The 13,383-nt window shown below is 33.3% G+C and overlaps 1 protein-coding gene across 2 annotated transcripts; it reads right to left on the reverse strand.

The window, feature by feature from the left end:
- Positions 1-7,109: 7,109 nt before the first annotated feature.
- Positions 7,110-11,094, reverse strand: LOC110617159 (zinc finger CCCH domain-containing protein 22). 2 transcript variants are annotated; one of them, XM_021759771.2, is made up of 9 exons: positions 9,714-11,094; positions 9,339-9,524; positions 9,061-9,240; positions 8,873-8,976; positions 8,526-8,786; positions 8,263-8,422; positions 7,976-8,076; positions 7,725-7,807; positions 7,110-7,559 (listed from the first exon to the last, which is right to left on the reverse strand). In XM_021759771.2, the coding sequence occupies exons 1-8, from the start codon at positions 10,679-10,681 to the stop codon at positions 7,761-7,763; spliced, it is 2,007 nt and encodes a 668-aa protein (XP_021615463.1). In that variant the 5' UTR covers positions 10,682-11,094; the 3' UTR covers positions 7,110-7,559; positions 7,725-7,760. The 2 variants fall into 2 exon arrangements, with proteins under 2 accessions (XP_021615463.1, XP_021615462.1); XM_021759770.2 differs by having other exon boundaries at positions 7,885-8,076.
- Positions 11,095-13,383: the final 2,289 nt, after the last annotated feature.

Genomic DNA, 13,383 nt, shown 5'->3' on the forward strand with positions numbered 1-13,383 from the left:
CTCCCTAAATTCGCATTTAATTTGCTTTCTGTTAGTAAACTCACTCGTGCATTGAATTGTTGTGTCTCATTCTTTTTTGATCACTGTATTTTTCAGGATCTTTCGACGAAGCAGATTATTGGTAGAGGACGTGAGTCAGAGGGTCTCTACGTCTTGGATCAGCAACTACCTAGATCACTTGCATGTTCCACGCGTTTAACACCTTTTGATGTTCATTGTCGTTTGGGGCATCCTTCTCTCTCAGCTTTGAAGAAGTTATATCCACAGTTTCATTCTTTGTCTGTTTTAGATTGTGAGTCTTGTCAATTTGCCAAATATCATCGTTTGCCTTAAGTATCTCGAGTCAATAAACGGGCTTCGTCCCCCTTTGAGTTAGTACATTCAGATGTTTGGGGTCCCTGTTCTACTGTGTCTAAGTCTGGCTTTAAGTACTTTGTTACTTTTGTTGATGACTTCTCTCGTACTACTTGGTTATTTTTAATGAAGAGTCGTTCAGAATTATTTTCTATCTTTTGTGCGTTTTATGCTAAAATCCAAATCCAATTCAATGTTCCCATTCGTATATTGTAAAGTGATAATGCTAAAGAGTATCTTTCTGGGGAATTTCAATCTTATTTGTTACAAAAAGGGATTCTTCATCAGTCCTCTAGTGTTGACACTCCTTCACAAAATGGAGTTGCCGAAAGAAAAAATCGACATCTTCTTGAAGTAGCCAGAGCCCTCTTATTCTAAATGAAAGTACCTAAATGTTTTTGGGCTGATGCTGTATCCACTGCTTGTTTTTTGATTAATCGCATGCCTTCCTCCATCCTTCATAGTGATATCCCTTATAATATTTTGTTTCCCACTAAATCTTTGTTTCCTATTGAGCCACGTATATCTTTGGGTATACTTATTTTGTTCGTGATGTTCGTCCACAGGTTACTAAATTGGATCCCAAATCACTCAAATGTGTCTTCCTTGGCTACTCTCGACGTAAAAAAAGGTATCGTTGTTTTTCTCCTAATCTGAATCGGTATCTTGTGTCTATAGATGTAACATTCTTTGAGTCCACTCCGTTTTTTCCACCATCCTCTGTTTATAACACCCAAGGTGAGGAAGATGACCTTTTGTTATACATTGTTCGCTCTCTGTCTCCTCAGACTACTCCTACACCTTTCGCTCATGTGCCTGGTCGCCCTCCCATCTTTCATGTGTATTCCAGACGCTTAGAGGACTCTGACTCCGCTCCATTACCTGCTTCTTCGTCGACAGATCCTGTTCCCATTGATCCTTCACTGTCTGATTTGGATTTGCCCATTGCTCTTCGCAAAGGTAAACGTACTTGCACTTATCCTATTTTAGCTTGTGTCTCTTATGATCAATTATCCTTTTCTTCTCGTTGTTTTGCCACTGCTTTAGATTCTATTTCAGTTTCCAAAACTATTATTGAGGCTTTGTCCCATCCTGGTTGGCGTGCTGCAATGGAAGAGGAAATGATGGCCCTTGACACTAATGGTACTTGGGAGTTGATGTCCTTACCCCCAGGAAAGCGGGCTATTGGGTGCAAATGGGTGTTTGCAGTAAAAGTAAATCCTGATGGATCTGTTGCTCGCCTCAAGGCCCGTTTAGTGGCCAAAGGTTATGCACAAACTTATGGAGTTGACTATTCTGATACATTTTCCCCAGTTGCCAAGCTCGCATCTGTTCAATTGTTTATTTCCTTGGCAGCTACACATGATTGGCCTTTGCATCAACTGGATATTAAAAATGCTTTTCTTTATGGTGATCTTCAGGAGGAGGTTTATATTGAGCAACCACCTGGTTTTGTTGCTCAAGGGGAGTCAGGCAAGGTTTGTAGACTTCTAAAATCCCTTTATGGCTTGAAACAGAGTCCTCGGGCATGGTTTGGCAGGTTTAGTGAGGTGGTCCAATAGTTTGGAATGAAAATGAGTAAGTGTGATCACTCGGTGTTTTATAGAAATTCTGATAGTGGAGTAATTCTGCTTGTAGTATATGTGGATGATATCATTATCACAGGAAGTGATATTGCTGGCATCACATCCCTAAAAGAATTTCTTAAAACACAGTTTCATACAAAGGATTTGGGTTCATTGAAATATTTCTTGGGAATCGAAGTTATGCGGTGTAAGAAAGGCATCTTCTTGTCTCAAAGAAAATATGTTCTTGATTTGTTAGCAGAAACAGGAAAATTGGGTGCTAAGCCTTGTAGTGCCCCAATGACCCCTAACCTTCAACTTACCACAGAAGATAGTGAGCCATTTGCAGATCCTGAAAGATATAGAAGATTAGTTGGCAAGTTGAATTATTTGACGGTGACTCATCCTGATATTGCATATTCAGTGAGTGTGGTAAGTCAGTTTATGTCATCTCCTACTGTTGCCCAGTGGGATGCTTTGGGACAGATTCTTTGTTATCTTAAAAGGGCCCCAAGGCGAGGGCTATTCTATGGCAACCATGGGCACTCAAATATTGAATGCTTTTCTGATGCTGATTGGGCAGGCTCGAAGGTTGATAGGAGGTCAACTACTGGGTATTGTGTTTTTGTGGGAGGTAACTTGGTCTCATGGAAAAGTAAGAAGCAAAATGTGGTCTCCCATTCTAGTGCTGAATCTGAATATCGAGCCATGGCATAAGCCGTTTGTGAAGTATTGTGGGTACGTCAACTATTAGAAGAAGTTGGGTTCAAAAATTCGGTGCCTGCTAAGTTGTGGTGTGATAATCAAGCAGCTATCCACATTGCCTCCAATCCAGTATTTCACGAGAGGACTAAACACATCGAGATTGATTGTCATTTTGTTCGTGAAAAGGTTCAACAAAAGATAATATCAACAGGACATATCCGAACTAGAGAACAATTAGGAGATATCTTTACTAAATCTCTAAATAGAACTCGAATTGATTATATATGTAACAAGTTTGGCATGATTAACATTTATGCTCCAACTTGAGGGGAGTGTTATAGGTTATAGTAAGTAAATATGTTAATATAGGAAGTAAATATTGATAGATGAGTTAGTTACTTAATTTTAGGGATTGCATAATCATAGGCTTAATTTTCCTTCCTGTTTAGATACCGTCTCTCATGTATAAATAAATTGTAATCTCTATTGTGATACACAACAAATATTATCTTTGTACATAATTTTAGTTATTTGGTTAAAATATTTTATTTTATAAAACTAAATTCAAAAAATTTAACTTAGTATTCAATATTAAAAATTTATATTATTTAATTCTTATAATAACTGTCATTAGTTATATATATATATATTATTTAAACTCCTATAATTTTACTATCCACAATATCAATTTTTTAAAAATAAACATTAGAATAAATTAGTATTTTATTTAATAGAAATTTAATTTTATAAAATATGAAGACAATTTAATCAAATGAATAAAAAAAAAAGAAAGATTGAATAAATAATTTTAATATAACACAACAACCTAATAGTATTTTAATTTACAATAATGAAACTGAGCAATGAAAAGTTAAGTTACTAAGAATTTTCTAGATTTATAAATTGTGACTAGAAAAAAATAAAATAAAATAAAATAAATTTAATTTTAATTTAAAATTCATTTAATTTTTATAAATATTAAAATTTTAATTTAATTCAATTCAAAATTCAACTCACCCGGCACACCATAATGAAGTAATTGCTCTCCCTGCCCTTAGTTTGAGGTACTCTTGCTGCTCCTGTGGACCTTTGGCTAATATAAATATGAACCTACTATTATCTTTTCTCTATTGATATACAGGATCTTTATTCTCGCTTATTTTAAATAAAATTTTCAAAATTATTTATATAATCTTAAAATATTTATTTAAAATATTTATTTATAAATATCCGTCTCTATTTTTAATAAACAACATTTATTGAATAAATTTTTATAATTTAATTATCTCATGTATAATAGATTTAATATGCTAATGTATAAATAGTTTATATTAATAAATTATTTTTAAAATTTAATTAATATTAAATAAATTATATTAAATTAATTAATACTTAAAAATATATAATTTAAAATAAACAAAAAAATATATATGAGGATGTAAATAAATATGAATGAAAGAAATAGCGGTAAAATGTGGTTTTCTAAAAAGTACTGTAGGCGAGAAGAGGCTGTGAGCATCACGCGCAGCCTCTTGATTCTCTGCTTTATCATCTTCACATTAACAAATGATGCAGCACGTTTTCTCCAGTCACTATTCTAATCTTCTTTTTTCGAAACAGAAAAGAAAATGAGTGAATATTCTCCATCGTTGGATGGGCAAGACTCATTGGGGGTTCAATGACCCAGATTTGTGGAGTGTATGCATTTCAATTACAAGGAATCATTTACCCCTCATTCAATCATGGGTCAAAGTCCATCCCATCACTTATCCACTTCATCAGCTAATAAATAAATGATTATATTATTTAAATAGTAGCCAGTTTCATATATAAATTTAAATTATTATAAGGAATTTTCATTTTCCTAAATCTGAACGGGTTGTGTGTGTTGACAGAGCAAATAGGGCTATATTGGTCATTTCAGCTATCACGTGTAGTAGATGGTGAAAAATGCAATTTAAACGACATCGTTTATTTGCTGTTAAATTTTAGTGGATGTCTCTCAATAACTTTTATAATGTTTTGTTTTTTCTTAATTAATAATATTAAATTCAAAATCTTTATATAAAGTATAAAATTTATGAGTGAGTTTTATTTTTTAATTAATTCATTCAAATTCAAATTAATCAAAATAATAAAAGAAAAAAAAAACTTCAAAATCATTAGTCAAGCAACTTGATTCCTAACCCACCAAAATCTCATAAACAAAGCCCACACTCTCACTCCAATTCTAAGACAAATCTTCTTTCTCAATGCTGATGACCATTTCTGTCATCTACATTAGGATCACAAGCAGCTGCTGTCTGTCACAGCTTCAAGGGCACATTCTCAGATCACCAGTGACTTGTGCTTCCATGCCTACCCCCCATTTCCTTTTTTTAAGGTGAATTATAATTTTTATTTTAAATTTTATCATTATTTATGAGATACTTCTCACACTTTTTTTAAAAAAGTTTTCTCTAAATTAGAAAAGCTAGCAAAATCACCTTTTTCAGGCTAATAATTTTCATTATATTGAAGCTCTTTTCATTTTCTTTATTTCCATTTTAATGTATGTGCTTCACAAAATTCTTATAAAACAAATTACAACTGTTTAATTCTTAATATTTTATAAAAATTTAATGTAAAAGACTAAATAATTTAATTTAACAAAATAAATGAACAATTTTGAAAATATGAATTGAATAGCCAATTTTAATAAAGTAGAGAAATTCAATATAAATTATTAATATTTTGATTTCAATAAAAGTACACCAATTTATAAAATATATTTTATTCACGATTAACTAATTATAAGTCATAATTATTACATTAAATTTATTAAAAAATAAACTGTAGAATTAAATTATTATAATTTTAAAGCATTACAGATAAATTTTAAAAAAAAATGATCATTTTATTAAAAAGTTTAAAATTATATTCGAGATTTAAAAAAAAAAAAAAGAAAAAGAAGGCCCCCCACCATCACTCATAAATGTGATACTATATTATTAAACCCTAACTCAAATTTCTTTCTGCTGCTCTCATGGCTACATTTTTCTCCACTTCTTTATCCACAATTGATAATGACTCTAAATAATAAACTAGAGAAGTGACCAAAAAGAACAAAACCCACTTGTTTATCAAACTCCAGAGAATCCCAAGTGCCTTTTAGATAGGAGTTAGTAATAGAACTCATCCACTGGCAACCCATTCACAAATAAAAAAAACATTCAGAAGAAACAGCAATGAAACTGCCTGGGATTAAGGACAAACTGTAATATGATTTTATAATATCTAAATCTAATTCACATACCATAATCAAATGATTATAATAAAATATGTAATAAGTATATTATAAAATTAGAAAAAATGATGTGATTTAGACATTTAACTTTGATGTATAATATATAATAGACAAAATTAGAGAAAATAAAGCCCTAAAGTTAGGATTGAGGTAGCCAGCTATTTGCCATGAGCCAAAGAGGGGTGAAGATTTTGACATCCTAACCTCCCACAAGAGTTACTGTAAATGACATGAAAAGAAAGAAAATGCATAGACACTTGGTTATCCACCACATAAAGAACTGCCATGGTGGTCCTGCTACAACTCTATCTGCTGCCCAAAACATGGGCAACAAACATATACCCTAAATAGAACAAGCACCTAACAAGATGGACAAATGGTACAATTTTTTTTTTTTTAATTATTTTTGCATGCTAATATAATGATGCTAAATCCTTTTATTAATCCCCACAACTACCAACATAAGGTGACTGTCCCAAATTTTTCTGTTTGAATCCCCACAATTTGTGCGGTGAGGGGCCAATTTTGCAAGAAACAAGACTAGTAAACATTGGCAAATTGGGAAGTGGCATTTTTTTAATAATCACAAATGTACCTATTTACGTTGAATTAGTTCATTACAGAGTAAATAATTTTAACAAATATTTATTCTACTAATAAAAAAATATAAAGAAGAGTGTTAGATCACTCAAACGGTAAAATTTTAAATACATACAAAAGACCCATAAAAATAAAATGGCAGAGAATGAGGTTAATTAAAGAGTGAAAGAGAAAGGAGTGAGTGGTACCCAGATACCATTCATACATGTCAGAAACCATGTGATAGTGTGGCCCTCAACCATTCATGTCCACCTAAAAGAAACCACAAAATGAGACAAAAAAGTCCCCTAAAGGAACCTTTAATCACATGAAAGAACAATCTCTACTTTACCCCACCTTTTTTTTATAATTTTTCTTCATAAAAAATATGTTCATTTTCCCCCAAAATACCTTTTCTGTTCTGCCTGTTTCATAATCTAATGGATGACAGATACTATGAAAACAAGGGCAATAAAAACTTAAAAAGGGGCAATGAGACAGCTTTTACTCCCCACTTCACTCATTGCACTGCTTTACCCTTTTGGACTCCATATCCATATAGCTGTTATATAATTCTACTACAGTTCTTTAAGCTTCTTGGGTGTATTTATTTACACAAGTGACATAGAAGTGTGTACTTCTTCTTCATAGAGATACAAGAACCTCATTTCTATGGAGGGTTCAATTTTGTTTTAGATCTTACAATAAAGGATTGGTAAAACAAAGTGAAAAAGAAATTACAGATGATAATAGAGTGAGTTACTAGTAGGCTTTTGTTTTGTTCTGCTATTGCTGTGTGGTCCAGTACACACACACACACACATACACAAACACTCACCTACAGAGAGTACACAGTGAGGAAAAACAGAAAGACCCCACTCTCATTTTTCAGTTCATCTGTCCTTTTATGTATTGCATTATGTATTCATTGTAAGTAGTATGTATTGATAATGATGGTGATCTTGCTGAGATCTTGTCTACAGATTCTTTTCTTTGTTGTGGGTATGGTTTTTGGCTATACAGCTAGAGGATTTCTTTTTTTTCTTCCTTGTATATGCTTTCCAATATTTCTGCAAAAGAAGAACAAAAACAACCCAACATTATAAAGAAATCACATTTGACTATAAAAGTATTACAGATTGTATTGCATGTGTGATGTGCTCACAAGGTCCAATCATTGAAGAAAGAAAAAGGAAACTAATATTTGATATATATTATTTTTCATAATCTCTTACCCTAGCAAAGTCAATCTCCCCATTGCTGGCCATTGCTCACCTTTGCCTGCTACATGCCAATGGTTCCATGCCCAGAAGAAATCCTGTAGAAAAACAAATCAAGATATTAGCTTTCTTCCTTTATTTGGTGTTGGGCAAGTAAAATATTTATGTTTCTCACCTGGGCATTTGGAGAAAACATGATTTAAGAGAACCAATATTGAGAGTGGAAGATGTGGGCATTATGGGGTTATTGTTAGAAGAAGACGTACTCGTTTCATCAACCTCCAAAGCAGCAGCTGAGAAGACAGTGTGGTCGCCAGATGATTTCTTAGGAGAAGTAAAAAGGTTATCAGGAAGGATATGCTCCAAACTGTTCATATGAGAAAACAATAACTAGTTAGAAAATGTAAAAAATTGTGGCAAAAGTGAAAAATTTAAAGATCGATAGTATTAAAGCAGAATATAGCAAGCTCTAACAGAATCAGAGTACAAATGTGGTGTTTGATCTTGTGAGTATCTCTTTGTATATATATATCTAAGATTTCAGGCATCTTACCTTTCATGGAGATCAATTTCTTCAGTGTTGGTCTTCTCGTCAGTGCTACAAATACTACTATTGCTATTGCCGTTACTGTGCTTAGTGGCTGGATTCACTTCCTGTTCAGCCTCAGGAACCGCATTTCGAGAAGCTGCTGCATCTGGGTTACCACCATTCTCTGCAGCGATATAAATATAATGCAAGTTAACCATTATAGATCTCATTTTCTTGAACATTATAAAACTTCAAATCAACAATAGTTAATATTATTGTCAATCAACCTTGGGGAACTTCTTGGTCAATGTCGTCAGGTGGAAAAATGAGATTCTGACTGTTGGTAGTGCGAGAGAGAGTTGGCGAGGGAATGGGAGATCCAGTAGACAAACCATGAACGTATTGATGATTGTTATGGTTTTTCAAGTCAAGAAGTTGCATATTCATTAGCCTTCTCCCGTGGAGTTCAATAGCTTGCTGCAATTCAGCTTGTTCCTCTAATTTCCTTCTCAACAACATCTCCTGAGTATTTTGAAACATTCTAGCTCCTACATTGACACCAAGCATTGCTTCACTAGGAAGTATTGGCATTAAATTTGAATTGAGATATGCACATCCTTGCCAGTTTGCTTACCAAGATGGAGGTCAAATGCCTCTCTAGATTCGAGTCCGGAAGGGCTAGAACAAGCTGAATACTCTCCTCTCTCCATCTGTTGTTGTTGATGCTGCAGTTGCTTCCTGAAATGGGTCAATTAAGAACACAATAAATCAAAGCAGAAAGTGGACAGCAGACAAAATTGAAAAAGATCAGTAGACCTATACTTGTCTGGGACTTTTCCCTTCTCCTTGTATGGCTTAACAAGCACACGCGAATCGCAGACGAAATGAGGATTCCCTTTAGCCAATATAAGCTTCACTGTCTCTGGATACACAAATGTAACAAACCCAAACATTCTCTTTTGCTGGTAGGGAATCCTCACATCTTGCACTGGCCCATAAATGCTTCAAACCACACAAAGAAACTACCTTTAGCCAAAAGCTGTTTAATTATTCACTTTCTTTGTGGCAAGAAGGAAGATAAACCATGGAACATTAATTACCTGAAGTAATTTGAAACATCTTCTTCTCTAAATGTGCTATCAGCTGGAAATGTCAAATAGATCTGTCTGGAACCTGGGTTCATTGCCCCTCCCAATCCCATTGGCGAGAAATCGTTCCTTTCAGGGCGGCATCTTCCAAACTTGTGAAGCTCATCCCCCATCATCAATGCAGCTGCTGCAGCCGATCTGAAACAGCGCATTGAAAATGCTAGTAAAAAAAAATAACTAAACCTTCCTAAAGATGGACTAAAATCCATTGCCAATAACCATTCAAAAACACCCACATGCACCCCTAATAGTAAATAAAAAGTCCGAGCTGAAAGGGCTTTCGCAGCTCCAAGACTTAAAATTTATATTTTATGGGTATGTATATACCTTTGGGTGTCATTTTGTTGTTGAAGGAGGAAATTCATGCACTTATTGTAAGGAAAAGAAGCTCCAGCCATGAACTGTGAGGCTGCAGCTAGCTTCTGCTGCTGGGCGGCAGCAACTTTTGATCTAAGAAGTTCTTGGCACTGGTCAAACTCGTTGAGTTTACTTGGTGAGCCAACAATAGCAGCAGCATCAGCCGATTCCCCATGAAGAAACCTGCAACTAGTACCATTCTTGCAAAACCCTCTTGCAAAATACAAGCATGGCTTCCATCCAAACCCGGAATTAGAATCTTCGGACCCAAAACACATGCCTGGAACCGAAAAGCTCCTTCTATGCAAATGGGTATCACCGTATGTCGTCGGGCTCATGGCTAACTCAAGCCGTGGATCAAACAAATCATCGGCCTTTGAATCATTGAGGAAGGAAAAGTGGTCTTGAAGTTGATACTCATCAATGAGATCATTACTGCTGTTGTTATTAGTGTTACTGCTGTTGTAGTATGGGAATGCATTAGATAACGACATCGAAGATGATAAAGATGAGGAACTGGTGTGGTTATTACTGGTTCCATTAACAATACTAGCATATGAAAGTGAGGAAGTGGAGCTAGGACTCATAAGAGGCCAAGAATTTGACGACGGTGAAGATGGGTTTGTGATGTCGAAGCCATTGTTGGAAGTGATTCTTGAAGAGGAAATGGACAAAGGGTTGGGTCTGGAAGTGGGATTAAAAGGTGAAGGAGGCGAGGGTGTGGAGGGCGTCGAAGGTGTGTTGGAAGCAAGACCCAGATGGGTTTTGGCTTGAAGGATGAGATTATGCAAGAGGGTTTCTGGTCCAAAAGCTAAGCGAATCATCTCCTTGTCTCCATGGTCCTGTAGAAGGAGGTAGCCCATGATTTTTGAGGCATTTTCAGGGTCCAAGCCTTGGATCCTTGAAAACACCATCTTGGTAGCTTCATAAGAATCCATGGAGGAAAAACACCTCGCAAACCTCAAAGTTGGTAGAGAGAGAAAGAGCAAAATGATAGGGAGAGGAAGGGGGGAGAAGTAAAAGTGTGGACTTTGTTGAAAAGGGCAAATAATAATGGAATGGGATTTGTTATTTTAGTATATAATGATTTTGAAGTTAAAAGGAAAGAGGAAATGCTATTATGAGGTTGAGATGATAAAGAGAAAAGCTTTTCTCCCTCTATTGAACCCAATATTCGAAGAACCCCTTCTCAAAGACAAGGCCTTTCAAGACGGTAGAGAGAGAGCAACAAAGGTGAGAGCTTTGATGGTGGAGCTTATCTCACTCATTAAAACTGAGAAGAGCCACAACTTTTTTGATGGCAGTGTAAGCCAGCAGCAGCAGCAGCCAGCAGCCTTGAGAGAGAGAACTCACTCTAACTTTCTCTCTCTTCTGCTTTATTATTATTATTTTTAAGGATTTTGTCTTTACAGAACTGGACAAAACAAGGCTTAGTGGGAGGGTAGATTCAGATCTTCTTCTATAACTGGGAAGGGAAAATGGCTAACGCCACTCGCCAACCTTTTCTTTTTCGCACTCCTTAATATTTTCTTTTCTTAATACTTGTTGAAGTTATTCGATGAAAAAGGAAAATTTCTAAAATAATATTTATTCTTAAATTCCTTAAAAAAATCGCTATTTGAATTTGTCTTCTAATCTTTTCAACATAAATTTCACATCATATTATTTAAAGATGAAGTACTTCATTTAACAAAAAATTTACAGAATATTAATTAATATATAATAATAATAATAGCAATATAAATAATACATAAAAAATATAATAATAAGAATTTAATTATTTTAATAAAAAAGTAATATTTATTAATAACTATTTTTAATATTAATAATAATTTATTATAAAATACTTATCATCATAATTTTACTGTAGTAATATGTAAGAATAATAGAAGTTTGTAAACTTACTATTTACTATTTTTTTTGTGATTTTAGAGTTTAATTTATTTTTTACACCTACATTTATTTATAAATAAAAATAGGTAAACATTAGGAATGTAAACTGCTGCTCTTATAAATAAAAATAGATAAACAGTAGGAAAGTAAATGGGTAGAATATCCATAAAATTAAACTATTTAAATTTAAAATTTGATTTATATTAAATAATATCTGAATAATTTTAAATTCGATTAAAAATTAATTTAAATTATTTAAATAGATTTATTTTTAAATTTAATTATTATTATTCAAATAAAATTTTAATCTATATAATTTTATATATTTTAATTAATAATTTATATATAAAATATTTTTTATTAATAATATTTATTTAAAAAATTTAATAATTTTTAAAAAATATTTAAATTTTAAATTTTAAATAAAATATATATAAATTTATAAATATTATTATAAAATATATTTTTATATTAAATTAATTATTTTTTAAAATAAATTATAAAATTTAAACTACAGTATTTATTATTTTTAAATTTAAATCCGTATAAATATTATTTTTTAAATTTAAATTTATTTTAAATTTAATTATAATTATTTAAATTTATTTTATTACAGTTTAATCCGATGTATATTGAAAATACTCTATCTGTTGCGAACAGTAGTAAACATCTTTATCATTATACAGATAATGTTATTATAGGAAATCATAAACGAAAGAAGGGTTGGATACACGCGCAAGAACAGAGCGAGTGGGAAAAGATTAGCGTTTGTGTTTGAAATAGTGATGCACGTTCACTTGCCATCATTCTGACAAACTCCTCCTTTCGTACTGTGAGATGTAAATTTAAATTAGATTGAATCACCAGAAATGACTTTTTGGTAATGCTTCTCTACAATTATCTCAACCCTCGGCTTCCTACAACTCCCACAAACCACACGTTTGATCATCCACTGTAATCAAATACAGCTGATCATCATCAAAGTTCATTAAATTTTTGGTCAGACCCAGATCAGTTTTCCTCTCCAACCACTCTCTCTCCTTGCCTTGCCTTTTCCTTGGGGGTTATCATTACTAGTTGGGCCTTTGATGTTTGTGGGGGACAAATTGGTAAATTTAATCATGTCCATTTGAAAGCTTGGGGGAAATAATTGAATCTGGGTTGTCCCTTTCAGGTGGGTCCAATACTTTCTGTGCATGTCCAATTTAGGGTCAGAACTTGAATGCAGCCCAACCCATGAGTGAACTTCATTCAAATTTCAGGAAGTGGGTCTGGGTTGGGGTTGGGCTGCAAATTAAACCATAATAACGAGTTCATCATAATATTTTAATATTTTTTTAGACAAAAAAAACTATTTTCCCATTCCAAGGATTTACTTTATTATCATTGGAAGTGACAATTTATTGTTGTTGGTGTTGAAAAAATATAAGCGTAGAATACGTATTGGGTGTATGTATAGTATATTGTTGAGATCTAAGTATAGGCAAATGTGTGAAGGATACCCAAGATAACCTAGAAGACCAAAATTGTACCCTCCTTCCAAGGAAATAAAAGCTGATCAAACAATATCAACATGTTGTGTTTTGTTGCCTCCGACAACCGTTTCATATCTCCTTCAGTATTTTATTTTTCTTTTGTTGTTTTTCTCAATATCATTTCTTGTCTTTATTTTCCTCCCTAGTCTTGGACTCTAGCCATGTGCAACATATAGAACTTATCCCAAAGGTTGCCTGACCTTTTCTAGTAA

Source organism: Manihot esculenta, chromosome 6 (genome assembly GCF_001659605.2).
Source record: "Manihot esculenta cultivar AM560-2 chromosome 6, M.esculenta_v8, whole genome shotgun sequence".
Taxonomy (NCBI): domain Eukaryota; kingdom Viridiplantae; phylum Streptophyta; class Magnoliopsida; order Malpighiales; family Euphorbiaceae; genus Manihot; species Manihot esculenta.

Bases quoted from the DNA above. Each gene is read 5' to 3' on its own strand.
- LOC110617159 (XM_021759770.2), bottom strand. From the start codon at position 10,681: ATGGATTCTTATGAAGCTACCAAGATGGTGTTTTCAAGGATCCAAGGC. The intron at 8,423-8,525 runs GTTGATTGACAA...ATATCGCTGCAG, and splicing joins TGACCAAGAAGTTCCCCAAG to AGAATGGTGGTAACCCAGAT. The intron at 8,077-8,262 runs GTAAGATGCCTG...TCATATGAACAG, and splicing joins GAAATTGATCTCCATGAAAG to TTTGGAGCATATCCTTCCTG.